At 40.6% G+C, this 26468-nt stretch overlaps 1 protein-coding gene across 3 annotated transcripts in view; it reads right to left on the reverse strand.

Moving 5' to 3' along the window:
* Positions 1–26468, reverse strand: part of ltbp1 (latent transforming growth factor beta binding protein 1) — a 174550-nt gene that overhangs the window by 75637 nt on the left and 72445 nt on the right. For all 3 annotated transcript variants that reach the window (XM_072391566.1, XM_072391565.1, XM_072391564.1), the window contains exons 6-9: positions 15989–16195; positions 13479–13768; positions 12581–12683; positions 5223–5282 (exon numbers count right to left, since the gene is read on the reverse strand). In XM_072391566.1, coding sequence (XP_072247667.1) covers positions 5223–5282; positions 12581–12683; positions 13479–13768; positions 15989–16195 — 660 coding nt within the window. The remainder of the gene's footprint in view (positions 1–5222; positions 5283–12580; positions 12684–13478; positions 13769–15988; positions 16196–26468) is intronic.

Genomic DNA, 26468 nt, shown 5'->3' on the forward strand with positions numbered 1-26468 from the left:
CATCTCAGACTGAAGAACAGGCTCTCACTGGGACATGGGCAAAAGCATTAATGATGACACGATTCAATCGCTAAATACGAGCTCCATACGATCTTTGCCCCATTCAGAGTGAATGGCTGGGATCTGCCTGGATTCACACCGAACACAAAGCGGGCGACGGAAGTGGCCAATTGCCATTCATTTCCAATGTACAGAGCGAAGAGGCGCGGCAAAAGTGAACGTGGCGGTGAGCGGCGCGAAAGGAGAGCGGTAAGTGATGCGGAGGGGGATTAATGCTCCGATGAATGCTCGGCGCTCCCCGCGGTAAATTCAAAATGGCGGTGTCCGTGACAGATTTTGAAATCCGGTGCACACCGGATTATATGGCGCACGGCCGTTTTTTGTGAAAATTGAAGGCTTTTAGGTGCGCCTTATGCTGCGGAAAGTATGGTAATTAAAATTATATAGAACAAAAATTAAATATGATAAAAAGTTTGATTAAAAGGAATAAAGGAAATCAATAAAATCAAATAAAAGCCTTGGACTCTTGAACTCTTTTTAAAAGCATCAATAGTCTCTGCGGCCCTGAGGTTCTCCGGCAGGCTGTTCCACAATCAGGGGCCATAATAACTAAAAGTCACCTCCCTGTGTGTTTTCAATCAAACACGTGGTATGGTTAAAAGGCCAGTGCCGAGTTTCTCTCTCTGGCCTTCAGGACCAATGACTAAAACCACAGTTTTGTCCTGGTTGAGCTGTAGGAAGTTCCCTGCGATCCATGACTTGATATCTAAAATGCAGTTTAAAAAGGGCATCAAGTGGCCCTGTGTCATCAGGAGGCACGGCAATGTACAGTTGCGTATTGTCAGCATAATTATGAAAGCTGATGCCGTGCCTCCTGATGACATTCCCGAGGGGAATCATGTACAGATTAAAAAGAATTGGACCTAAAATTGACCCCTGGGGAACCCCATACTTGATCTCATGGGTCCGTGAGGAACATGTATCCATACTTACAAAGAAGTATCGATCTGTGAGGTAGGAAACAAACCAGTTAAAAACAGTACCGGAGAGGCCGACCAGGTTCCTCGGTATGTTTAATAAAATGTGATGGTCTACTGTGTCGAAAGGCGGCGGTAAGATCCAGTAGTACCAGGACTGTGAGTTTGTGGTTATCTAAGTTGCACCTGGTATCATTTAAAATCTTTACAACGGCTGTCTCAGTACTGTGGTTCCTCCTAAAATCAGACTGATACTTCTCTAAAATGTTGCTCATGTTTAAAAAATTATTTACTTAGTTAAAAAACAGTTTTTCTCATTTTTCACTTAAAAATGGTAAGTTGGATACAGGTCGGTAATTTGATGATTTTCTTTTTTTTAAATGTCAGAAATGTTTATTTGAACATTTTGAGTTGTTTGTTTTTAATTCTCACTTAAATAAGATATGTAAATAAGAAATAAGAATATTATATGTAAATAAGAAAGATGAGAAAATGTGTGTTTTTAATTTAGTTGCCTAATAATTATGCACACTTACAATTACTTAGTTATCCAGTAACTGTTCATGTATAGATATTCTCCTTGGAAAGCCAAAATCTTACTTTTACTTTCTTGAACAAAAATGTTTGAGGTTTATTAACATTTTGGAATGACCAAAAGCACTGCAGTTGTTTATCAATATTAATAATCCTCAAAAATATGACTTGCCTAAAAATTGTGCACACAGTGTAGTGTACCTTGTAATTTCTTACGTGCTTAATTTATTTCTCTATCTATAAATGTCACAGTATATGAACGTATGTATCTGTTTAAAGACAAACCCTAAACTCACCTGGCTAATCTATAAAAAAAAAATAATTTTGAAAATTAAGCAACTTAAAAGGGCATGTTGAACTATAGGAAAATCCATTTATGGATAAATGCTATATCAACATTTGCGTGTTCTTAAGTGGCAAGCATTCTGTACTAATCTGGCTTCCAGAAATGTGTTTGATAAAACATTGGTTCTGATAAAACACAGGTATTTTATACAAGCAAATATAGACATGGCTTCAAAGAGCGAGCTGCAATATTTTCTATTGTTCACAAACTGAGAGATATAAACCAAACAAAGAGTAATGCATTCTAGTAACAAGTATTGTGTAAATGTGTATATATACACACACACAGACACACACACTGTTTTACTAGACCCAATGTGGATTAATCTGCTAATTAAAATAGTCCTCAACAAATGCACTACAACATTTCCTTGCATTTGTGATTGCATTGTTTCATGTATTTACAAATGGGCTTAGGGCTGAAAGTCTGAAGGTTTGAATGGGAAATAGCTGGATTTGGCCTTTTCATGGAACAAGTAAAACAGATGGCTCAAATGACAGTAATGTGAAGTAATAATGATTCCTCATGAAATTGTTATCCACTCTTAACTTCACCCAAACATTTTTTCTTCTCATTTCTCCTTTTCTTCTTCAATATCTAGCTTCACTGTCTGCATTCTCATGAACATTTTTTTCTACAGACAGAGGCTACAGCCATCTGTTACACTATACAACAGTGGAAACTTAGAGTAAATGCTCAGGTGAGCACAAAGCTAGATTTGTACTATGTAAAGCAAGAAAAATGTTTTTCAAGACTGTGGACTTAGTTCAACATGTTAGCTTAACGTTTGCACTTTAGCAAGGAACACAAGGCATCTAGTATCAAATACTGCTCAACAGCATTTGATCAGAAACTAAAACTCTGAACAATCCATTTATACATACATCTATGGGCACCATAGATCTTTCCCAGCCTTCTGTTGATGTTTGGATGATCACATGATATGTGTCAGCTTTGAGAAAATGTAATTCCTACAGTGAGAAAACACATGGACGAGTTCACAGACTGTGACTCATGTCTGTATCCCACCATGACATCCAGTTTATAGTGCGCTCAAGCATTTAATTCATTAGGTTTAATAGACTGACAACAGTCTACTTGGTTGGTCTTTAGTCATGAGGTCATCCATGTTATGCTGTGGCAAAAATCTACAACTCCGATACGAGATAAAAGGGATGTGCACCAGATACTACTGTACGCTGTGTCAGAAGCCATACACTCATTTTGCATAACATCTCTTATAAAACAAAGTAAAAAAGTTACAACAGGATGGATACTATATAAATAGCATCCATCTTACCTTATTTTTAAGCTGAAGTGCTCATTCACGAATTGAAACATTTGAAAATAGTTACATAGACACATAGCTAGATAACTATCCATGATACAAATGAAATGCCCCAAAAGCATTTAAAAAAGTAACAAAACACACATGCACACAAGTCCTTCCTAAACAAAATACAGGTCCAAGTGGACATATTACTGAACTGTGAATAAAAGACAAGGAAGGGGGCTGTAAGAAAACCTTCATAACAAGAAGTGAGACGAAAAGGATGTGGTGGATTATGGAGTCCAAAGGGTAGCAGAGTCAAAGACTAAACACACACATACTCCCTCTCCTTCTGGTCTGGCAGCTGAGTGAATTGGCAGCAGGCCCTCTCTTACAGCCCTGTCTTGCAACCACAGACCTGGCAGACATCATGGATAACATGGCAGTGGGCCTTCAAGGGGACATATTATGTGAAAATCCCTTTTCCAGCTCTTCTACACAAATATATTTGTGTAGTCTCTCCTTAAGCCCCCCCGCCCCCCCAGTGTTAAAAACAACAACTGCGTACATTTCCATTTTGCTGCAGTGCTCTTGTCCCTCTACTCTGGGCGATGCGTTCAGATTCCGCTCCCCTTAGTAAGGGGGAGCGGAATCTGAACTCCAGCAGTGGCCAACACCCAATCTCCACCCACCACGCCCTACAGGTTATAAAACAGCACAGCTCAGGTGAGGCGCCCATATTTCATTCATCGCAGCGAAGAAAAACGGTTAGCAGTATGGTGAATTTGAGAGCTAACCAAGTAAGTTGCTCTGCTGTTGGCTGCAGTGGCCAGCACAAGACCCTGCATAATACCTGAGTCTCAGAGGACCTGCGACGGGAGTGGATAAAATTTATTTTTGACGGCCACGGTCGGCACAAACCTATCTGTGTGTGCCTCAGAGCAGAGTGCCACAGACAGTGAACAGAGAGGGCTGCTGTTTTTGATCCGTGAGGTATTTGACCAAATGATTTCACAGACATGTCATTAAGGTGCCTGGGACCTGTGTGAATTGGTGGAAAAGGGGTATAGGTTTTTAGTTGTACCTCGAGATCTTCATCAGCAGATGCATTTTGTTCAGATGTGTTATCAGTGTGTCATTTATTCAAAAAACTCATGTTAGCACCTAAGAGAATTAAAAGTCACCACTCTTAGGGTTTATGAATCTGAATCTCTCTAATCTCAATGACCGCTTAAGTTGGATTCAAAGCTTCTGGAAAGTTCTCACTAATCTACAGCCACCCTCACCATTTGCTCTTTAGAATTTCAAACAAGTTTTTGTGTCTTTGTTTGTATTGGTACAATGTCACACTTTAAACTGAACAGGAAGGAGTATATCCCCTATGTTCTGGCCTGTAGTGCTGAACAAGTCTGCTTGAAGAAGGCTAAGCTTCTCTTCTGTGGCTTCTTATAGAAGAATCGATGCTATCAAACACTGGTGCATTCCCACAGCACAAATTGGGATTCTTGGACAGTCATATGCCATGAAATGCCTTATGTGTGGCTCTTCTGTTTGATCATGAAATTTTGCTCTTGAATAACATGATACTGCTTCCCTAGATTTCTTTGTGTCCTACAGAAATGTTGTTTTCATCTGAATCATATGATGCAAAGACAGACAAAAAAACTACAAACCTCACTTGTCTGGGAAATGTATGAAAATGCAGCAGAAATTTAAATGTGTGTTTTATTAATTTGTTTGGAACTTATCAATAATTATCTGATAAAGTTTTGCATGAAGTGGAGAGTCATAACTCACCCTGGCTCAGAAAGACAAAGCCATCAGTGGATGCTGCTTTTACATCCAATCTGCTGATAGTTGTATAATCAAAAAGGCTGTTACTTGTGTGTTCTACAAACTTTTGTCTTTCTTTGCTTCTCTCCCACCTTTTTACTGATTGAGTTGTTACATCAAATTCTTCATATGTTCAAATATGTTAATAAAATAAAGTTGGTTAGTAAAACACTGAAAATAATTTCTTTGGACTGGTGTCTGTTGAATAAAGTTTAGTTTTCTGGAAGTTTATAGAATAAGAAACAAAAGCTGGAGCTCTTACCTTGACAATGAGAACTGTTGACTCTTTTGTAGCCCTGGGGACAATCTATCAGGGGGATAGCTGATGAAACAGGAGAAAAAATGGTGGGTCAGTTAGTTTCCATTTGAGGGAACAGACATTAGGACAGTAAGAATGGTTAAAGAATCCTAATTTCATTGCAAGCATGTTTTGAGTCTTTCTAACAAAAAAAAAAGAATGAATCTTGTCAGATGTGTTTAAACCTTGTGGACTTTTGCTTTCATTATACAATTACATATAAGAATTAATTCTAAAACTATTCCAAATATAAAGTACTGGATATTTCATCTGAGACAGTTTGTATTTCACACTTCATTGTTTCACATAGTTCAGAGGAATTAAGAGGATTAAGTTTTGTACCCTTTTTAAAGAATCTTAAAATGTGTCACTCGTCTGTTTTCCCACAAGTCAATGAAGCAATGTAAACATTTCTTTTTTGTTGTTCTTTTAAATGTTTTCAACTTCTTATTGAGTTTGATTTCACTCAGTTAGACTGTGCTGACTGGATTGATCTGGCTTGTATGTAGTTGAAAATGTTTGTCTACTTGGTAAAGGACACTGAGATTATGTCTAGTGTGAATTGGTGCCATAAAAATTTAACTGAATTTAAATGAACAGATTCACTACCCCACTACAGCTATTAAAACACAGTCAAATCTACTAAAAGTTGAGAGACTGTTACTTTGGATGAACAGTATATGCGTTAAATGATTTCTGATCTAATGATATGGTCCGCTGTCGGTATCCCACTGTATATTCATAAATCTACTCAGTCTTGAAGATAAACTGCAGTGATTGGCTTCACAGGTAGTTTCATCTGAGTGCATGAACCTCTCACTCTATCTCCACCACTCACTTATACATTAGACTATTAGTTCAATTCATTTGAATTCCTTTGTTGAGCTATGAAGGTTTCATTGAGAAACGAGAGCTCATCTTCCAAGGTGTACAGCCAAGAAGGGAACGAAAAAGAAAAATTCAATATGAAAGTTTAACTGGAAAGATCAATGAATCAATGAAAAAGTTGACACAATAAAAAAGACACAGGTGGTAAAAAAGACCTGTCCAGTCAGAGAAATGTTCTAGGAAGCATGTTCTTTGTGTCTTTGTGTCAAAAAAGAGAATATGGTTTCAACATAACTTTCGAAATGTGAGTGTATTAAACTTTTTTGTGCATGTTATGTTGATGGTGGGTCACCTGCTGAACAAGGTGACTGACTTCTTTCACCTTGCCAGATGCAGCACATTTGTTGTATGGGAGCTGTAGCCGGCTGATCAGTTGGTTTGCCACCAATAGCTAAACATTTAACTTTGTGAGATGTGTTGATTTTGATTGACTTGATTTGATTTGATCTCACTGGCTTAGGTGTATTATCATAAAGGTGTACTATTGTAAAAAGAACATTTCTAAGCTTGTGGAATTGTTCAATAAAGCACTCAGAGCAAAAAACAGCAGCATGGTCTCCCAGTGTCCGGCTGTAAGTGGCCAAATATGTGTCAGGATCTGCGTTTTTTTGTTGGATTTCTCTCTGTGTGTCTATGTATGGCTTTTCCTGTTCCTACTGGGTGTGGCGGTGCTGGTGGCTTGATTTCACTCGTTATCTCCACCTGTGGCTGATCGAGCTTTTCCGGTGCTTAAGCTTCGGTCTTCCCTTCACTGCTCTGTGCCATATCGTTTTTTTCTCCTCTACTGAAACATTGTCAGCAAAGTACTCACAAGTTTTTGATGTTCATGTCAAGTCCTTGAGGATTGTTGCTAAGACTTTCACTGTTTACTTTACAAAAAGACTGGAGACGGATTTACTTTCAAACAGCTCAAAACCACTATGGAAAGGAAGGGCCACTCTGCACCGCCACTACTATCACTACCACCTTACCACTACCACCAAATGGAACATTCACAGGAAAGTCATTCCATGTTCAGTCTTATAAGTCACCAGTCAGTACTCTCACCTTGGAGCAAGATTCTTGCTAGAATATTGAGACTTTCTCTAACCCACCTCTCCTCTCTCAGAACCACAGACCACTCACGGAGGAATATTTGGTCCAGTATTGCCAGTGCCATCGGATTTATGCTAATTATTTGATCACTAATAAATAAAGTCACCTACCTTTCACTCACCTGTTCTCCTCAGTTTCCTTTTGAATCCTGCCAATCCGTAAACCCTAACAGAACAATCTGGCCAGATCCTCCTTGTCTGTGTGTGTAGCGCTAGCCGCATGGAGAGCCATGGCAGAAAGCCAAACGGAGGAGTTGGTCGCTAAAAAAAATTCCACCTCCATTATATGGAATTGGTTTGGATTTTCCGCAACTGATCAAGCGCAAGCAAATGGAATTTGCAAAGTTTGCACAGAAACGGTTCGCACGTCAGGTGTCAACACGACAAACCTGTTCAATCACTTGAAGAGGAAGCATCCCAAACAGTATGCTGAGAGCCAAACAGCGAGGGGCCCGGCGGCACCAGCACCACAGGCGGAGGCAGCTGGCGTAAGCGGCAGCTGGCGTAAGCGGCAGCCGGCGTGAGACCAAAACAGACAACATTAACACAGGCATTTGACAAAAGCACTCCGTATGACAAGTCAAGCAAGCGATAGAAAGAGGTAACAGAAGCAGCTACCTTTTATCTTGCAAAAGATATGGTACCGTTCAAGACTGTAGAAAAGGAGGTGGTTCGAACACCTGCTTCAAGTAGTTGAGCCGCGGTGCCAGCTGCCCAGCTGAAAATACTTCTGCAACACTGCCTGTTTTTCATTTTTCAATTAAAGATTGTGATAAAATCGAAATCGTCATTTTTTTTTTAAATCGTTATATGATATTTTTGCCATATCGCCCCCCCCCTATGGGGAATAACCCCCCTCCTTTGCAGTCAATTGTTCCAGCTGCAATTCCCTATCTAACAGCTTATCTTGCTCTTTCAGCATTCATAGATTCTGTGGCTGAGGCATGCTTCATAGACCAGCAATTTATTCATTAGTCAGGCATCCCCGTAGTCCATCTGAAACAACCTTGGGTAGTTCAAGCATTAGATGGGTAAAACGCTAGCTGAGATCCCCCATTCCATGGCTCCAGTGAAACTATTAATATCGGGGTAATCATTTAGAGGAAATCACACTGTTATTGATTCCCTCCCCTTTCATGCCATGTCTTAGGCTACCCATGAATTTATTTGCATAATCCCGAGTTAGATTGTCCGAAGGGACGTGTTGTTATTTGATGAAAATTCTGTTATTCTACCTGTTTGCATTCAGTTGTCCCTCCTTTTCAGCCTGTACTACCAAACTCCTCTCACGAAATCTTATCATTTAACTCTAGTCCCTTATACGTACCATGATTTAGCCATGCTTTTTCAGCAAAGAAAAAGCCATCTTGGAAAAAATACATCTCAGATTCCTTGGCGGCTGGTATAATTTGACCTTCTTCCTCTCCACAGGGGGCAGGTTTCTTCTTAGTGGATTAAAAAAAGATGGATTCACTCACCTGTTCTCCTCTGTCTCTTTTGGGATCCTGCCAATCCGTAAACCCCAACAAAAATTGACAATCCATATTGTTTTCAAAAACTGCTCTACTTTTGTATTTGTTTAAATCATTGATACTTTATAAGATATTGGTGACTGCTATATTATCTTTGGTAAAAATCTGAATAATAAAAAAGTGTGGTGAACAGGGCCTTTTGAACATGCATTGAAATTTTTGTCTGTCAAGTCCTTATTTATACCTAAGATGAACTGACAACACCACTAGGGAAGAAGAAAATACCAAATTTCCCATCAAAACCCAAAGTGTAACAATTCTTAAATAGAACAACTGAAAAGGCACAAGATAAATTTAAAATCTGACAAAGGCCAGATGCTTTGTGTCATGTCATATTTTCTCTCCAACAGTATGACTGACAGTTATGGATGGTGATATTAAATTAAGCCTTTTTGAAAAAAACGAATGGCAGAAAAAACAGTGATGAAAGTATTTGACTATAGAAGGGCTAAAAAATCAGACCAGCTGCTTTCAGTAAAGCACAAACTGCGAAGTCAAACTCCTATAAATCTCTGCAGCAGGTAGGGGGCTAGGCCCTCCTGTATCATTGGACAAAGGACCCAGTGGGGAAGCGGTACTAAGTATCTGAAAGCAGATTGATATTTTGTTTAGTGGGAAACAACAGGGAGATGTTTGTTAGACCAAGAAAGCCAATTTATCTACCTGTGACTCCAAGCGACAATTAACCGTTTCACAGTAAACTGTAAAACAACAAAAAGATTGCCATTCCTAAGGGAAGCAGATGGGAATTGGCACTATATTTTTTTGTTCTTCTCTTATTTTTCTATGGGACTGTGCTCTATACTTGCTGCTGTAACACAGAATATCTTCAAGTATATATAAGTATATCTTATTTTATCTTATATTTGAGCTTCACACTATCAGCAAAACATCTTTAAGATGAGCTTAAATATTCAAATTACTCTATTTATTTCCGTAAATATATAAAGATGTATTCATCAAAGTGTGTCGCTAAGTGTTGAGGCGTACCAATGCTTACAGTTTACTTTAGTATCCATTTGTGTCTCTATCAATTGCTAATGTTTGGCATTGAAGATGGAAGCTTTGGACTGAGATATTGATGCAATCGACACTGAGTGCGCTGTTATATAGAACAATTAAACCACTGGTAATATAACCTTTTCAAATTATATACACTGGGTTTATATATATTTATGTATTAAAGTTATTGTCCAACTGTTGTCATGAAAGTACTACCCATCCTCTCCACATGTCTGGAAAAAAAAGTGGCTCTGTGACTTTTCATGCTCTATATCCAGTAGCTTTGGCTTCAAAGACGAGTTCCATACGTCTATAAAGGGAGTGGTGTTGAATAGCCAGCTAGTACATAAAAAAGCTGGCAGCCCCTTCTCAATCTTCCCTTCATACTCAGTTTAGCTCCCTAAAAAAAGATGTGAGTCCATGGCTGGCACCACATGCCACCATGGCATTTATTGCTTTTCCTCTCTGGAAATAACTCCTGCAGTGAAAGTCACCTGTTTGTTAATACTCAGCCCAGCAAAAAGCTCATATAATATTTCCTAACTACTCTTTATATTGCCTGTGGATAGCTTACAATAACAGCAGCAACAGATATGTAGGTTTTGAGCAACTTGGATATGTTGTGCTCTTTCATTGAAGAACAGCCTAATCTAAAGTTTCATTTGAAGGGTAACTGATCTTTTAAGTAGCACCTGAAATTATTAATTGACAGAATTGGTTTTACCAGAACTGCTTGTGTTTTAAAGCAGCCCAGAACATTTCTGACAAAAGTCCTGAGACAAAGCTTTTCATCCCATATCACCTTACCTGTTCTGAGAAACTACACACTGTCATTTAAGACCTCAGTCTGACTGCTGCCAAACGTAAAATTATAAGTTAATGAGGTGGTGAGAAAGATGATACAGGACTTTTCAAAACCACAGGGGCACTTTGGATAAAGATGCCCCTGGATTGTTTGATTTAAACATTTGGAGAAGGTGAAAGCTGCAGAGCACAAAACAGTCAGTCTCACATGGGTCCTCCTGTTTCATATGAACTGGACTATGCCTGGAAACTTGTAGAAAGTTGTAGGTATTGCTTGTTCATATTTCACGGTCATCAAAACACAACTCATAAAACTATCGCCATAATCAGATGCACATAATTAATATCTAAGGAAACTGACTGCGGAAAACTTCTCGGGAAAAGAAAATGTGAGTTTTACAATAATTATTCTAAACATGTATTTCATCTTACTGAAAGTAAACTAAAATTAGTGACCAGGAACAGCCATTTTGCACTATTCATTAAGAATCTCTATTTTGGGACACTTCACAGTTGCTCTGTCATGCATTAGGCCAGACATGTGAACAACCTTGAAGTGAGTAAAGCTGGGAATAGCTTCCATTCAAGCACATATAATGACATTTTAATTGTTGGAACAGCTTTCACTTAATGTATGCAGAAGTGAGCATTTGATGCAATCCTCCTTGTTTCTTTCGGTCAGTAAATTTGATTTATTTATTTAATTGCTGTGTCCCAAATTTAACTGCTGTATGTAGGAGACTTTCAAAGTTTGTCATCATCAGGTTTTACTCTTTTCATCAACAGATTTCCCCTTCAGTCGTCAGCAGAGCAGTGATCTCAGAAACACCTACAGTACACTTTAGAGATGTGGACTGCAGCAAGTCTCCTGCAAATCGTCTCCTCAAAAACAGCAACCACAAGTGTTCTTCTTCTGCTCTTTCGACACAGTCTGGTTTGTTGAATAGGAGATTGATTTAGGTGAATGCCTGTCAGCGTACTCAGTCATTACAGTTAAAAATGTTTAGGCTGAATGTGGTCAGCTCGAGAAAAACCTGGTGGATACTCCCAGGATGAAGCAGTTGACAAAATTGTCATCACACATGGCTTGTGCACAAAAGGACACATTAAGCTATTTTACATTACACTTATTTAACAGATGCTTTTAATTAAAGAGACTAAAACGTAAGATACATAACAAGGGGTTCAGTATCTCACCACTCTGCCTCCTGAGCTACAGCCTTCCCACAAAACCTCTTCCTCTGTGGACCACAGTGCAATCAAGTCCTTTCACAGCTCATGACAGCCACTACACAGAAATGTGATGTTATTATCCTTTTAAAGTCCATATTGACATCTAGCAGCATATACTGCAACTTCCTGAATACCTGCAGTCTCATCCTCCTCTTCCAAGCATGTGGGAAAATCTGTGGTGGCCACAAATCAAGAACTACTGTTTGGCTAATAAATTAAAATGGTGATGAAACAAGGCTTTGAGACGAGAAGGGACCTGCACATTTTTGGGCATAAATAGCTTATTCCAAGATATACATTGGTAAAAAAATTCTTATATTGTACAATCCTACACTAATGAAAACTTACTTATGGATGTTATATTTAATTTTTGTCAACAGATGGCCCTAAATTGTATATACACAAACTCAGTGGTATTTGAATGTAAACAAAATCAAATGTGTTAATGTTCTTAATTATGATCAGCCAACAAATGTACAAAACATACATTTTTCATTTTCAAAACACACTCCTCAATCAAAGGAATTCAGATTAATGCACTGCCACTTTAACAAAAAGTGTAATGAACAGATCTGAAAACATTGTGTTCATTCAGGTTGATGATGAACCTGAGGAACATGGTGACAAGGATGCAATTAGGATAAAAGCAGGATAAATGAGGGATGTACGAGTATTTTGAAGAAATGAATCAACCGGCAGTCATCAAAGAAAAAAAGGCCTGAGCAATATCTACGACAAACTGTTGGCTACGACAAACTGTTGTACTTACATGGTTTATTTGGACACCTCTGGCATTTGTGGAACCCCCAGGAGGTCCCAATGGTGCCACAGCACTGCTCCTGCTTTGTGAGGCCTGGTAAAGATTTCCCACACTGATATATCCGGTGAGGGAGGGGGGGCAAAAAAAATAAAGAGGATGAATTAAATGTGCTTTGGGTTCTTCTTCCTCTTTATGTTTGATATTCTGTTGGCAAACTTGCTTGCACATTTCCTCCACTCTAAATCAGAAGGACAGACACAGATACTTCTCTACACTTCTCTCACCTCTTATCTTTATGGCAATAACTGCTGTGGAAAATGTAACTTCCGCCTAAACTCTACAGAGTGAGTTTTTTTTCTTTTCTTTAACCATCAGACAATAAATCTGTTCTTCGTTTGAGAACCCACATCTCCAGGACCTGATTATCGATATCTACATCCAGACTCAAGCTGTATTATTTTGGCAGTAGCACCATAAATTTGTCCCATTTAACTGCCTGCTGTGGTCTTTATGCCTCCAATGTTTGTGCTAATCTTGGCTTAACAGGTCTGAAATGGATTTTTTCAAGTAAATTCTATGATATCAGATGTGTGTAAACAAAACAAGCCTACAATCATATAAGCTGCTCTGTTAAGCACCTGCAGATACTATTGTGCTTACATTTGCTATGCTAACTTTGAATTTTTGAAGAAATATTTATTGATTGGAAGAAAAAAGTCATATGTCATCTGTTTGTTCAAAATACATGAGGTTTAACTTATTCTACTTAATTTCCAATTGATTAGACTAAACTGAAATACATTTTTTTGCTTGAATTAACATACATTTAGACACAAACTGTAGTTTGTGTCTAAATGTCAGCTATGTCAGATATGTTCTGATGGTAATTCTGTTTCTGACAGTATACCTGACCAGCTGCTGTCTCCTGGAAGCAGCGACCCAGTGTGTTCTTTGATGTGACAGGTTGGTACTGAGGATGCTGGTAGCCATGCCGGTTGGGATTGACTACGTTGTAACCATGGCGCTGAATGTTCTGGCTGCTCTCCGTGTGGTGGTAGCTGTAGCTGCTGGAGGAAGAGGTGCCTTTCTGCTGGTGCCCATTGTTATGATAATCATCTAGTTGAGAAACTTGGTGAACTTGAACAGAGGCTTCTGGAGGGTGTTTGATGTGGATGTTGACAATGCCTGGACTGAACACTAATGGAACATAGAACGTCAGTGTTACAGTTAATTTATTTTACAGATAAAGACATATTCATAATGTGCAATATCACTGTTCTCTATGTACCAGTTTTTGACCCATGTTACCCATAGGGTTATGCTGTCTGTCCATGACCACAGACTAAAGATAGACGCATAGAGACAAACAACAGCAGCTCACATTCACTGCTAGGGTTAATGTTTAGAGTCACCAGTTAACCTAACATGCATGTTTTTGGACGGTGGGAGGAAGCCGAAGTACCCGGCACCAGCCGGGATTCCAACCAGGAACCTTCTTGCTGTGAGGTGACGGTGCTAACCACGACACCACCGTGCAGCTCATAAAAATTCTAAAACGGTTCAAATTTACCACAAATCCATCTGATGTCTCATATTTGTAAAAATATGCAACCAGGACAAAAACCCAACAAATGTCATCTCCAAGCACTTCAATGACACAGTCCAATTCAAGCTGATTAGAATATAATTCATTTTAATACAATCATAATCAAATAAAATTAATTTTTTTCCAAATTGGTCCAATTCATACAGAACCCATAAAAAAAATTGCCAAGCTAAGGAAACCAACAGCTTGCATTGAAACTTCTCTACACGAGGCAACGGTGGAAAGAAAAAACTCCTTTTTAACAGGAAGAAACTTGTTTCTCCACTTTCTGCTTCTAAATTCAGACAAACTGAAGTTTTTCGCGTTGGACCTGAGCGCTTCAGGGAGAAATTGTCTCGTTATATATTTACTCTGGATGGTATTTCCTTGGCTTCTTGTTCTACAGTGAGGAACCTTGGAGTTATTTTTGACCAGAATTTATCATTTGACGCACATATAAAACTGGTTTCTAGGACTGCCTTCTTTCACCTTCGTAATATTGCTAAAATCAGGAACATCCTGTCTCAGGGTGATGCAGAGAAACTAGTCCATGCATTTGTTACTTCAGGATTGGACTACTGTAATTCCTTATTATTGGGCTGTCCCACATATTCTCTGAAAAGCCTCCAGCTGATCCAAAATGCTGCAGCCAGAGTTCTGATGAGAACTAACAGGAGAGATCATGTTTCTTCAGTTTTAGCGTCTCTTCATTGGCTCCCTATTAAATTCAGAATAGAATTTAAGATTCTTCTCCTCACATATAAAGTTCTTAATCACCGAGCTCCATCATATCTTAAAGATCTCATTGTAAGGTATTTTCCTAACAGAGCACTTTGCTCCCAAACTGCAGGTTTACTTGTTGTTCCCAAAGTTTCTAAAAGTAGAATGGGAGGTAGAGCCTTCAGTTATCAGGCCCCTCTCTTGTGGAATAAGCTGCCAGTAAATGTCCGGGAAGCAGACACCCTTTCCACTTTTAAGATTAGGCTTAAAACTTTCCTTTTTGATGAAGCTTATAGTCAGGTGACCCTGAAACATCCCATAGTTATGCTGCTATAGGCCCAGACTGCTGGGGGACCTCCCGTGATGCACCTCTCCTCCCTCTGCTCTCTTTACTCTCCATGTACATATGCCATCATTGTTGTCATTAACTTATTTCCCTGTTCCAACAGATATCCTTTGAATGGTGTCATGGTGTTTCCCCCCCTCTTTCCTGTCCTCTCAACCACAGCTAGTCGAGGCAGATGGCTGCCCTTCCTGAATCTGGTTCTGATGGAGGTTTCTTCTTGTTAAAAGGGAGTTTTTTTTCTCTCCACAGTGGCCTTGTGCACGCTCGAGATGGGTGATTGAATGGAATCTGTTGGTTTCCTTAACTTGGCAATTTAAAAAAAATGTACTGTGTATAAAATGGAAGAATGTGGAATTGAATGAATTTGAAATAATTTGGTTATGACTGTGTTACAATCAATTGGACTGTATTACTGAAATGCCGTGAGATGACATTTGACATTTGATTTGGTGCTTCAGAAATAAAACTGAAACTGAATTGTTACTGGCCTAAGTGGTTCTAATAAGGAAAACAGACTAATTTTCTAATAAAAAAAAGTGTTTCTATACAATTATCACAATTAAGCCCACTGAGTATAAATTATCCCCATTTTGCATTACTGCTGACCATCTCTCATCTGCTGTAGTATTATACATTTGGGCCTATGATATAATATGGAAAAGAAAATTGTTAACTTTTCATTGTTTCCTGCTGTCAACTGTAGGTCACAGAACTCCTAGTTATGTCTTTAATAACAGCACTGGCATCACACTTGTCTTTTACTCACCAGAAGTTTGGCCATTGGCGTAGGTTAGAGGCAGGGTGTGTGTGGAGTGAACCTGAGTCTGGCTGTGAGCTCCTGATGTCTGATGATGTTGTTGGTGTCCGTTCTGAACCGGCATCTGACAGAACTTTCCAGCAAAGTTTGGAGGGCACTGGCACTTGTCCCTAGCACTGCACTTACCACCATTTATACATGGTAGGTGACACACAACTGAGAAGAGAAAAGAACAATTAAAAATGTTAAATACAGTGATGATCCCACATTAGGTATTTTCCTAACAGAGCACTTCGCTCCCAAACTGCAGGTTTACTTGTTGTTCCCAGAGTTTCTAAAAGTAGAATGGGAGGTAGAGCCTTCAGTTATCAGGCCCCTCTCTTGTGGAATAAGCTGCCAGTAAATGTCCGGGAAGCAGACACCCTTTCCACTTTTAAGATTAGGCTTAAAACTTTTCTTTTCGATAAAGCTTATAGTTAGGGATGGCTCAGGTAATCCTGAAACATCCCATAGTTAAGCTGCTATAGGCTTAGACTGCTGGGGGACCTCATCTGTCACACCTTTCCTCACTTTTCTCTCTTTTTCCCCCTGTTTAATTTCACAATTGATTTTATGTACATGTGACATTATTGTGGTTATTAACTTGTGTTTCCCTGTTCCAACAGATATCCTTTGAATGGTGTTTTTCCCCCCTCTTTTCCCTCTTTTCTGTCTTCTCAAACCCCAGCTGGTCGAGGCGGATGGCCACCCTTCCTGGTTCTGGTTCTGCCAGAGGTTTCTTCCTGTTAAAGGGAGTCGTTCCTTTCCACAGTCGCCTCAGGCTCAGGATGGGAGATTGGACTGAAGACAAGTTTTGGTGCAATCTGTTGGTTTCCTTAGCTAGGATATTAATTTTTTGAATTGGCTCTATATGAATTAATTGGATTATGATTACAATGAATTGAATTCCAAGTGCCTTGAGATGACAATTGTTGTAATCTGGCGCTATATAAATAAAATTTAATTGAATTGAATTGAATACATAGAAACATACAAGCACATAACAGAATGGGACTTTAAACACATCTGTAAATATTTCTGAACTGATGTAAATTTTCAACACGTAATAAATAACTGATTATAAGTACATCAAAGTCAGAGTGTACTGTGTATGGATGCAAAGCTCCAACTCTCAAAAACTAAAGAGGTAAAGGTGCCAAAGCATGTTTCTCTGTGTCTGTTTGGCTTAGTGTGTTAATGTGGTGTCAGTGTTATTTAAAGGTCAAGCAGCCTACAATACACACAACAAACAACCATCTATTACATCTGAAAAAAAAAGTTTGGTTTATTAATTTTGTTATTATGTGCCCAAGAGTTAGTATGTACTTGCACTAATTTAGGCATTCTGGGGAGTTAGAGGAGACCCTTGAAAGCAAAGAAATATAAGGCACAATGAGACCTGGTTCATGATTGTTTTCTCAGATTTTAGTAGTGTGAATCAATGCTAATACCCTGTTACATAATAATTTAAGTTTCTCTTTCTCAGAATAGGGCAGGTGCACAAAACCAGTCATATTTTTAAAAAGATGGACATCTTCAATTTATATAAGTCTTGCTTAAATCAATGGAAATTACATCACCATCCTTTTCCTTCATTGAATAGAAATGAAAATTTCCAGTTTCCTCAGGCTCTACTCCAAATAGATTTCTAGTGAATATATTTAGAATTTTAGCCCTCTGAGCTAAATTGAAGCAGTTTTACAGTTCTTTCTAAGCCTAAATAATCACTAATTTTAATTTGGATTGGAATGAGGTTTTTTACAGATCATCTACAAAACCCAGAGGATAATATGCAATCAAACTGTTGTTGCTGAATGTCACTGAATGTTGCTGAAAGTAATGAAATGAAAAAAAAGGAAATTGTCTACCTAAATGAAAACTCTTTAGTTTACAAAAATAAAGAACTATTGCATCATTCTATAGATCCTTCTAAATATTTCAAGGTGTTCAATCTCTGTGACAACTATGCACATTAGCCACTTTAGTGGATACACCTACAATAGAATACAATGCAACAGGTCTCCCCTAAATACTACTTCTATGAAACCTCTACATTCATTAGATCTTAAATCCCACAAAGCCTGATTTAAATCAAGTTAAATAAAATATCTGCATAGGATAATTGAATAAAGGATGTTTTTTTTTTCTTCTTGTCATAAATATGTGTATTGAGCAACAGTCATGTGAACAAGAAAGTACACCCTCTTTCAGTTTTAAGGTTTTACATATTAAAATATCCTGCCTTTAAAAGTTCCCTAAAATGACATAAATCCACTCTAAACTGAACAACAACACACTACATGTCGCACTGACTCATTATTCATTTAACAAAAACTGATAAAAAATGTAAAAACAGTTTGTGACACAACTCACTAAATTCTTACTGCATCCATGGGAGTTGAGAGGGTGCCAGCCAGGTGGCACAATCAAATGCAGTTGATTAACTAATCATCAGTGTGAGCAACTCTATAAAAGTAGAAGTTTTGGCAGCTTGCTCGTCTTGATTCAGTTCAATTCAGTTCATTTATATAGTGCCAAGTCACAACAAATGTCATCTTGAGCGTCAGTAACGATCTTATAGAACAACTATAGCTGCCTCTGGGAATGCTACAAGATCATTTCCAAGCAATCGGAAGTCCATCATTCTACAGTGAGAAAGTTTATTCACAAATGGGAAACGTTCAAGATACTTGCCAATCTTCCCAGGAATGGACATCCCTGCAAGTTCACCCCAATGTCAGACCATACAATGTTAACAGAAACTGCCAAAAACCCAACAGCTACATCTCAGACTCAAGGGGCTTAGTTAGTATGTTAAAAGTTAAAGTTCATGACAGTGCAATTAGAAAAAGGCAAAAAAAATTTAGAGCTTGTTTGGAAAGGTTGCAGGAGAATATGGCAGCACAGCTTAAATTTGCAAGGTTGCATCTGAACAAACCACAAGACTTCTGCAACAATGTTGTTTGGACAGTGGAGATGTTTGGTCATAATGCAGAAGAGCACATTTGGAGAAAACCAAACACAGCAGATCAACATAAACACCCCATACCAACTGTCAAACACGGTAGAGGGGTGATGATTAGGACTTGTTTTGTAGCCATAGGACCGGGTAGGGCTGCAAAGTGGCGTGGTGGTTAGCACATCAACTTACAGGAAGAGGGTTCCTAGTTCGAAATCTGAATTGCATTTTGAATTAGTTCTTGTAAAATTACATGGTAAACATGCCACGGTGTAATTAACCATCTTTGTTCACCTGAGGTTGTATTTGGTTACTTTAAGACTTGGTAATGACTAATGTATTTTTCATTATATCCTGAGATTAGGGAGACTGGGGCCTCACCCTAGAGACAAGCCTGTGGAAGGGGCAGGTCAGTGAGCGCCTGGTTGTCAGATCTTTTCCCATGGGGTCTGGCAGAGTATAGCCTGAATTGGCTAAATGGGACAACTGGCCTGTGTACCCACCACCAGTTTGAGGTACCGTAAGGTACATTGTGTATTGGTCGGTAGTTAAAGGCAAAGACCTTGGTGAAACCCTGCCAAAACTGACTATAGGGGCATGAATTGTTGCTTTACTGCTGGGGAACAAGCCAGCGCTCGTGTAAGAGGTCGGGACATACCGACTTGATATAAAGAGATTTTGGGAGATCTCCTAGGTAGGTACAATGTGGTTTCTGCCTTAGTTATGGAAAACTGGACCAGCACTTTATCTTCACAAGGATATTGGAGAGTGTGTGGGAGATTGCCCAACAAGTCTTTGTATGTTTTTCCCAGTGATTTTCACACACAATTGTACGACTCGTGCTATCTTGTGGAAGGTGCTTTGAAAGTATGGGGTATCAGACCTCTTTTTAAGGGCCAATCACTCACTGCACAACTGATGTGAGAGCTTGGCTCGTATTTCTCCGAGTAAGTCAAACTCATTTACTATGCATGTTGGACTCCACTAGGGCTGCCCTGTCACCAATTATATTCCTAACTTTTATGGACAAAATTAATATGCACAGATAAGGGCCAGAAGATTTTCAGTTCGGTTGGCTTAGGATTGCATCTTCGCTTTTTGCAGATGATGTGGCCCTGTTGATTTTATCAAGCAGAGACCTCCAGCATGTACTGGGGTAGTTTGCAGCCAAGTAGAAAGTTGGAAAGAAAACAACTTTCCCCTCATTTAGAAGAGTCTTAGTTAGTCTGGAAAGATAGACCAATCACATATAAGTAAGCCCCCTTTGTAAAGCTAGAACTGCTTACTATTCATTATTGATAGAAGAGAAACAGAACAATCCCAGGTTTCTCTTCAGCACTGTAGCCAGATTGACAAAGAGTCCAAGATCTGTTGAGCCATGTATTCCTTTAACTCTCAGCAGTGATGATTTTATGAGATTCATTTATCAATAAAATTGTTTCGATCAGAGAGAAAATTGATGGAATCCTTCCCACTATTATCACTGATGTATCATCAAGTAGAGCAGCTTTAGAAGTATCTTTCGAACCTGAATTGTATTTAGACGGCTTCTGCCCGGTTGATCTTTCTGAGCTAACAACAGCAATAGTCTCTTCTAAACCATCAACTTGCATGTTAGACCCAATCCCAACCAGACTGTTCAAGGAGGTTTTCCCCTTAATCAATACTTCCATATTGGATTTGATCAATCTGTCTTTGTTGACAGGATATGTACCTCAGACTTTTAAGGTTGCTGTAAATAAACCATTACTTTAAAAACCTACTCTTGATTCAGGAGTGGTAGCTAATTATCAACCTATATCCAATCTCACTTTTTCCTGGGGGACCTCCCATTTTACACCTTTCCCTCTGTTCTCCTTTTTCTCTATGTACACATAACATTGTTGTCATTAACTTTTATTTCTCTTTCTCAGCAGATATCCCTGGTCTCGTGTTATGGTGTCTGTTGTCCCTTCCTTCTTGTCAAGGCGGATGGCCACCCTTCCTGAGTCTGGTTCTCCCAGAGGTTTCTTCCTGTTAAAAGGGAGTTTTTTCTTTCAGTGCAATCTGTTGGTTTCTTTAGCTAGTCCCTCAGGATTAGCACAACCTGCCAGTAACAATGACTATGCTTTCTGTCTCTCTCATGCAGTAGTTAAAACAAAAAAACTTGCACAAAACACTCTCTTCAGCAAAAGCACCTCAGTGAGTATTCGACAGAGATTCTTCAAATAAAGATGACATGGAGTTATGCTACAGTCAGCAGTCTAAGAAGAAACAACCCACATCCTTCTTTTGTAGAGCACAAATGGATTTGCAGCATTATGGACACTAGACCATCTCCAGTCTTTTTTTCAAGGATTTGAACCATTTCCAAAGGACTGGTGTAACAAACATTATAGGAAGTAGCATTAGCAATAGGTCCACACAACTAGGCATAGGGATTCCACTATACTATACATGTATTTGTATTGATTTGCTTGTTTTTAAATTAATGTTGTGATTTTGTTTAAATAATGAGTTTATTTATAATGAATTGGTTAATGATACACTAACATCCTCCTTTGTTAAACTTAACACTTTAAACACAAATCACACAGTAACGTTTGAATTGGGCTTTTAAGCAGAACTGGACCCACAGCAAGTGGTTTAAACATCCTGCTCGCCATTATTCATTTTTCACATTGTACCATGTGTACTGAAGCTTGCACAAGCTAATAACTCTGATATAAGAATTTATATCTCTACTATATTTGTATTTCTCAAACTGAGGCAGCCATCCACGGATCCAGTATCTAGTTGACAGGGAAGGCTATGGACTAGAGAAGCACCATTAGATTCTACGTTTAGGTGAGTCTTCCACCATTTGCATAATGATCTACTCCAGGTGCCAAGTGGTGCCCGTGTGTGCATGTGAAAGAGAGAGAATTGTATACAGGCATGTAGGAGCCTTGACCTCCACCTGTTCCTCATCCTACTGCCACTACAAATGGTATCCGCATGCATTCTCAGCTTGTTGTGTTGCTTTTGTTTTTTTTTATTGTTATTTATCCTTGTATTGAGTCTTCTAATCTTAACTTTGACTTTTTACCTTGGCACAGTCAGCCTCAATTGCAGATCTGGATACATTTCACTGCCTGTTGTACTTGTATAACTATGCATGTGACAAATAAAAATCTGAATCTACAAGAGGTGTATCACAGTTCTCTGTCAGATCATTGACACTGCTCATGATTTATCCTGCCTCTTCTGCCTCCTCCTGCAAATTACCACTTGTTCTAGATACAGCCTGATTCCTCCTTCTGGATTCAGTTCTGGATTCAGCCAGACAGATTAAAACCTTTTGACCTTTAGCCTACTCATCGACTATCTATAAACTCTTTAAACTTCAGCCTTGACTGCCTAGATTTTGTGTTTACCTCTGAGTTCCTGGTTGATCCATGGCAGCTACACTTCCAATTTCCCAACAGTTTGTGAACTGCTTTATCAAAGAAAATAAAACTTTAGGTTTATTCAACAGAAGTCAAAGCTATGCATACTGTCCCCTACCCATCTTCCATTGGAAAATCCAACTATATTCTGGTATTCTTCACCAACACACATTAATCAGCGACAACAAATTAACAAAGAAGGACTTTGAGGAGGTGGCTTCAAGAAGCTGCAGAAACCCTGAAGGGGTGCTTTGCGATCACAGATTGGATGAATTGTACTCTCTTAACCACAGGGAGATGATATCAATGACATGACTGGTTGTGAGGCAGACTATGGGCCTGTGTCCACATAGCACTCTTCTGAGGCAGTATCCTGACAACACCTCTCCACTTTAACCACTGCAACAATAGCATACTGCTTTGCCTTGTGCTATTTTAAGGCTATGTGCCCCAAAATATGTTGTTAAACATTGTTTATTTCACCAATAGTGGAAAAAAAGAGGAAAATTGTCCTCACACTGACAAATGAATGACCTTGTCCTAACTCAGTCTGACATCTGTGGTACGGGGAGAGGTGAGTGTGTGACAAATCCTTTGGAGATATCAGTACAATGGCAACTGCACTATTGTAAAAGCTCCTATTGGAACGACCCCAATTTTGGACCTATTTTAGGTTTATCAAAGAACAATTTCAAGTGGAATGCCTTTCAGATGGTTTGCAGTGCAAGAGCATGACATTCAGTGTGCTCCACTGTCAAATGTGAGACAGACCTGTGGTTCATTTTAATTTTTGCAGACTGTCTCAGATTTGTCTTCGTGACAATATCAATTAAAAGAAGGCACTGGCATTCAGAAAAAAGCATTATGAGGACATAAGCCCCATGTCAGTTTCATTGGAGACATCCCCACAAAGACAGTGAGGCGCTTCCCCAGTAATAAGCCCCAAATAACCAATGGCCTGAAAAAAGCTGCTGAACGTGAAGAAAAATGCCTTCAGGGAAGAAGTCCAGGAATTACTGAGGAGTGTACAGAAACATCTGAAAAAGAAGTTAAGCGACAACAAGGAGTTGTACAGAAAAAAAGCTGGAAAACAAGCTCCAGAAGAACAGACTTTAAGGAAAAAAGAGGATCAGACTGATGGAAGTCTGGACATAGAAAATTAGATGAACGTGTATTGCAGTATTTCCAGTTCAGCAAGACACTCAACATGCTCATCCCCTGCCAGACTGAGTAAAAGGAACTGGTGAATGGCTTTGTGATATGGTGTACAGTAGTGGTGCAACGGATCACCATCGATCCGTGATCCGTTCAAATCAATATCTTCGGTACGGCACGCACATGATCTGCGGATTGATTTATGAAAAAAAAAAAAAAATTGTGCCAGTCCACTCACAGCGTGGTCACAACGGAGGAACAGAGGAGTTTGAATGCCCCGCGTCATTTAAGTCCCCTGTATGGGGAAAAGAGGTTAGTGGATAAAACCGTGACGGTGTGGAGGCACTGTGGCACAAGAAAGTCCAATGACTGTGGAAACACATCACACATGGCTACTTATTTGAAGCAACATCACCCCGGTGTTTCACTGACAGGAGTGAAAATGAAGGCTACCAAACAAGCGCATATCACTGCGGCAGATATGCAGCCCCTTGTTGCACAATCCGACCATCATAAACGCTATGGGTGTGTTTGTAGGTGCAGACATGAGGCCAAATTCTATTAAAGGAAGGGAATATGCCTTTTTATGTTGCACTTTAAGTTATTTTTCATTAATTATGTTAAAAAGAATATATTATGCCTTGTGCACATTAAGATGATTTTATATATTTTAATTTGATAATTTAAAAGTGTTAATAAACAAAAAGACCAAACTGTGTTTATTTGTCTTGTCTTTTTTTTTTTTTTTGACCCAACTCAAATCTCGCAGGAGCGGGCGGTATGAACTAGTGTTGGGTTTACTGACTCGGATCTTTTACTCTCGAATAGTAAATTGAACGAATCTTTTTTTGAGTCATTTTGTTCATTTTTCCAGCAGGTGGCGCTGTAGCCCTCCTGTGAGCCATCCATCCATCCATCCATCATCTGCCGCTTATCCGGGGGTCGGGTCGCGGGGGCAGCAGCTTGAGCAGAGAAACCCAGACGTCTCTGTCCCCGGCCACTTCTTCCAGCTCTTCCGGGGGGACCCCGAGGCGTTCCCAGGCCAGCCGAGAGACATAGTCTCTCCAGCGTGTCCTGGGTCTTCCCCGGGGTCTCCTCCCAGTGGGACGTGCCCGGAACACCTCCCCAGGGAGGCGCCCAGGGGGCATCCTAACCAGATGCCCGAGCCACCTCATCTGACTCCTCTCAATGCGGAGGAGCAGCGGTTCTACTCCGAGCCCCTCCCGGATGACTGAGCTTCTCACCCTATCTCTAAGGGAGAGCCCAGACACCCTGCGGAGGAAACCCATTTCGGCCGCTTGTATTCGCGATCTTGTTCTTTCGGTCACTACCCACAACTCGTGACCATAGGTGAGGATGGGAACGTAGATTGACCAGTAAGTAGAGAGCTTCGCCTTCTGGCTCAGCTCCCTCTTCACAACGACGGGTCGGTGCAGAGCCCGCAACACTGCAGACGCCGCACCGATCCGCCCGTCAATCTCCCGCTCCATTCGTCCCTCACTCGTGAACAAGACCCCGAGATACTTGAACTCCTCCACTTGGGGAAGGATCTCATTCCCGACCCGGAGAGAGCATTCCACCCTTTTCCGGCTGAGAACCATAGTCTCGGATTTGGAGGTGCTGATTCTCATCCCAGCCGCTTCACACTCGGCTGCGAATCGCTCCAGTGAGAGCTGAAGGTCACGGCCTGACGACGCTAACAGAACCACATCATCTGCAAAAAGCAGAGACCCGATTCTGAGGTCGCCAAATCGGACACCCTCAACGCCCTGGCTGCGCCTAGAAATTCTGTCCATAAAAGTTAGGAACAGAATCGGTGACAAAGGGCAGCCCTGACGGAGTCCAACTCTCACCGGAAACGTATCCGACTTACTGCCGGCAATGCGGACCAAACTCTGGCACCGGTCATACAGAGACCGAACGGACCCTATCAAGGGGTCCGGCACTCCATATTCCCGGAGCACCCCCCACAGGACTCCACGAGGGACACGGTCGAACGCTTTCTCCAAGTCCACAAAACACATGTAGACTGGTTGGGCGAACTCCCATGCACCCTCCAGGATCCTGCCGAGGGTATAGAGCTGGTCCACTGTTCCACGGCCAGGACGAAAGCCACACTGCATCTCCTGAATCCGAGGCTCGATTATCCGACGGATCCTCCTCTCCAATACCCCCGAATAGACCTTACCAGGGAGGCTGAGGAGTGTGATACCCCTATAGTTGGAACACACCCTCCGGTCCCCCTTTTTAAAGAGGGGGACCACCACCCCAATCTGCCAGTCCAGAGGCACTGTCCCCGATGTCCACGCGATGCTGCAGAGGCGTGTCAGTCAAGACAGCCCTACAACATCCAGAGCCTTGAGAAACTCAGGACGGACCTCATCCACCCCCGGGGCCTTGCCACCGAGGAGCTTTTTGACCACCTCGGCAACCTCAGCCCCAGAAATGGGAGGCCCCGTCTCCGAGCTCTCCGACTCTGCCTCTTCCGAGCACGTGTTGGTAGGATTGAGGAGTTCCTCGAAGTACTCCCCCCACCGACTCACAACATCCCTAGTTGAGGTCAGCAAAGCCCCGTCCCCACTGTAAACAGTGTTGACTGTGAGCCGCTTCCCCCCCCTGAGACGCCGGATGGTGGACCAGAATCTCTTCGAGGCCGTCCGGAAATCGTTCTCCATGGTCTCACCGAACTCCTCCCAGGCCCGAGTTTTTGCCTCAGCAACCGCCGAAGCCGCAGCCCGTCTGGCCTGTCGGTACCTATCAGCTGCTTCCAGGGTCCCACTGGCCAAAAAGGCCCGATAGGACTCCTTCTTCAGCTTGACGGCTTCCCTCACCACTGGTGTCCACCAGCAGGTTCGAGGGTTGCCGCCACGACAGGCACCGACCACCTTACGGCCACAACTCCGATCAGCTGCCTCGGCAATGGAGTCAC

Source organism: Leuresthes tenuis, unplaced genomic scaffold (assembly GCF_036924035.1).
Source record: "Leuresthes tenuis unplaced genomic scaffold, fLeuTen1.0.hap1 SCAF_8, whole genome shotgun sequence".
Taxonomy (NCBI): Eukaryota; Metazoa; Chordata; class Actinopteri; order Atheriniformes; family Atherinopsidae; genus Leuresthes; species Leuresthes tenuis.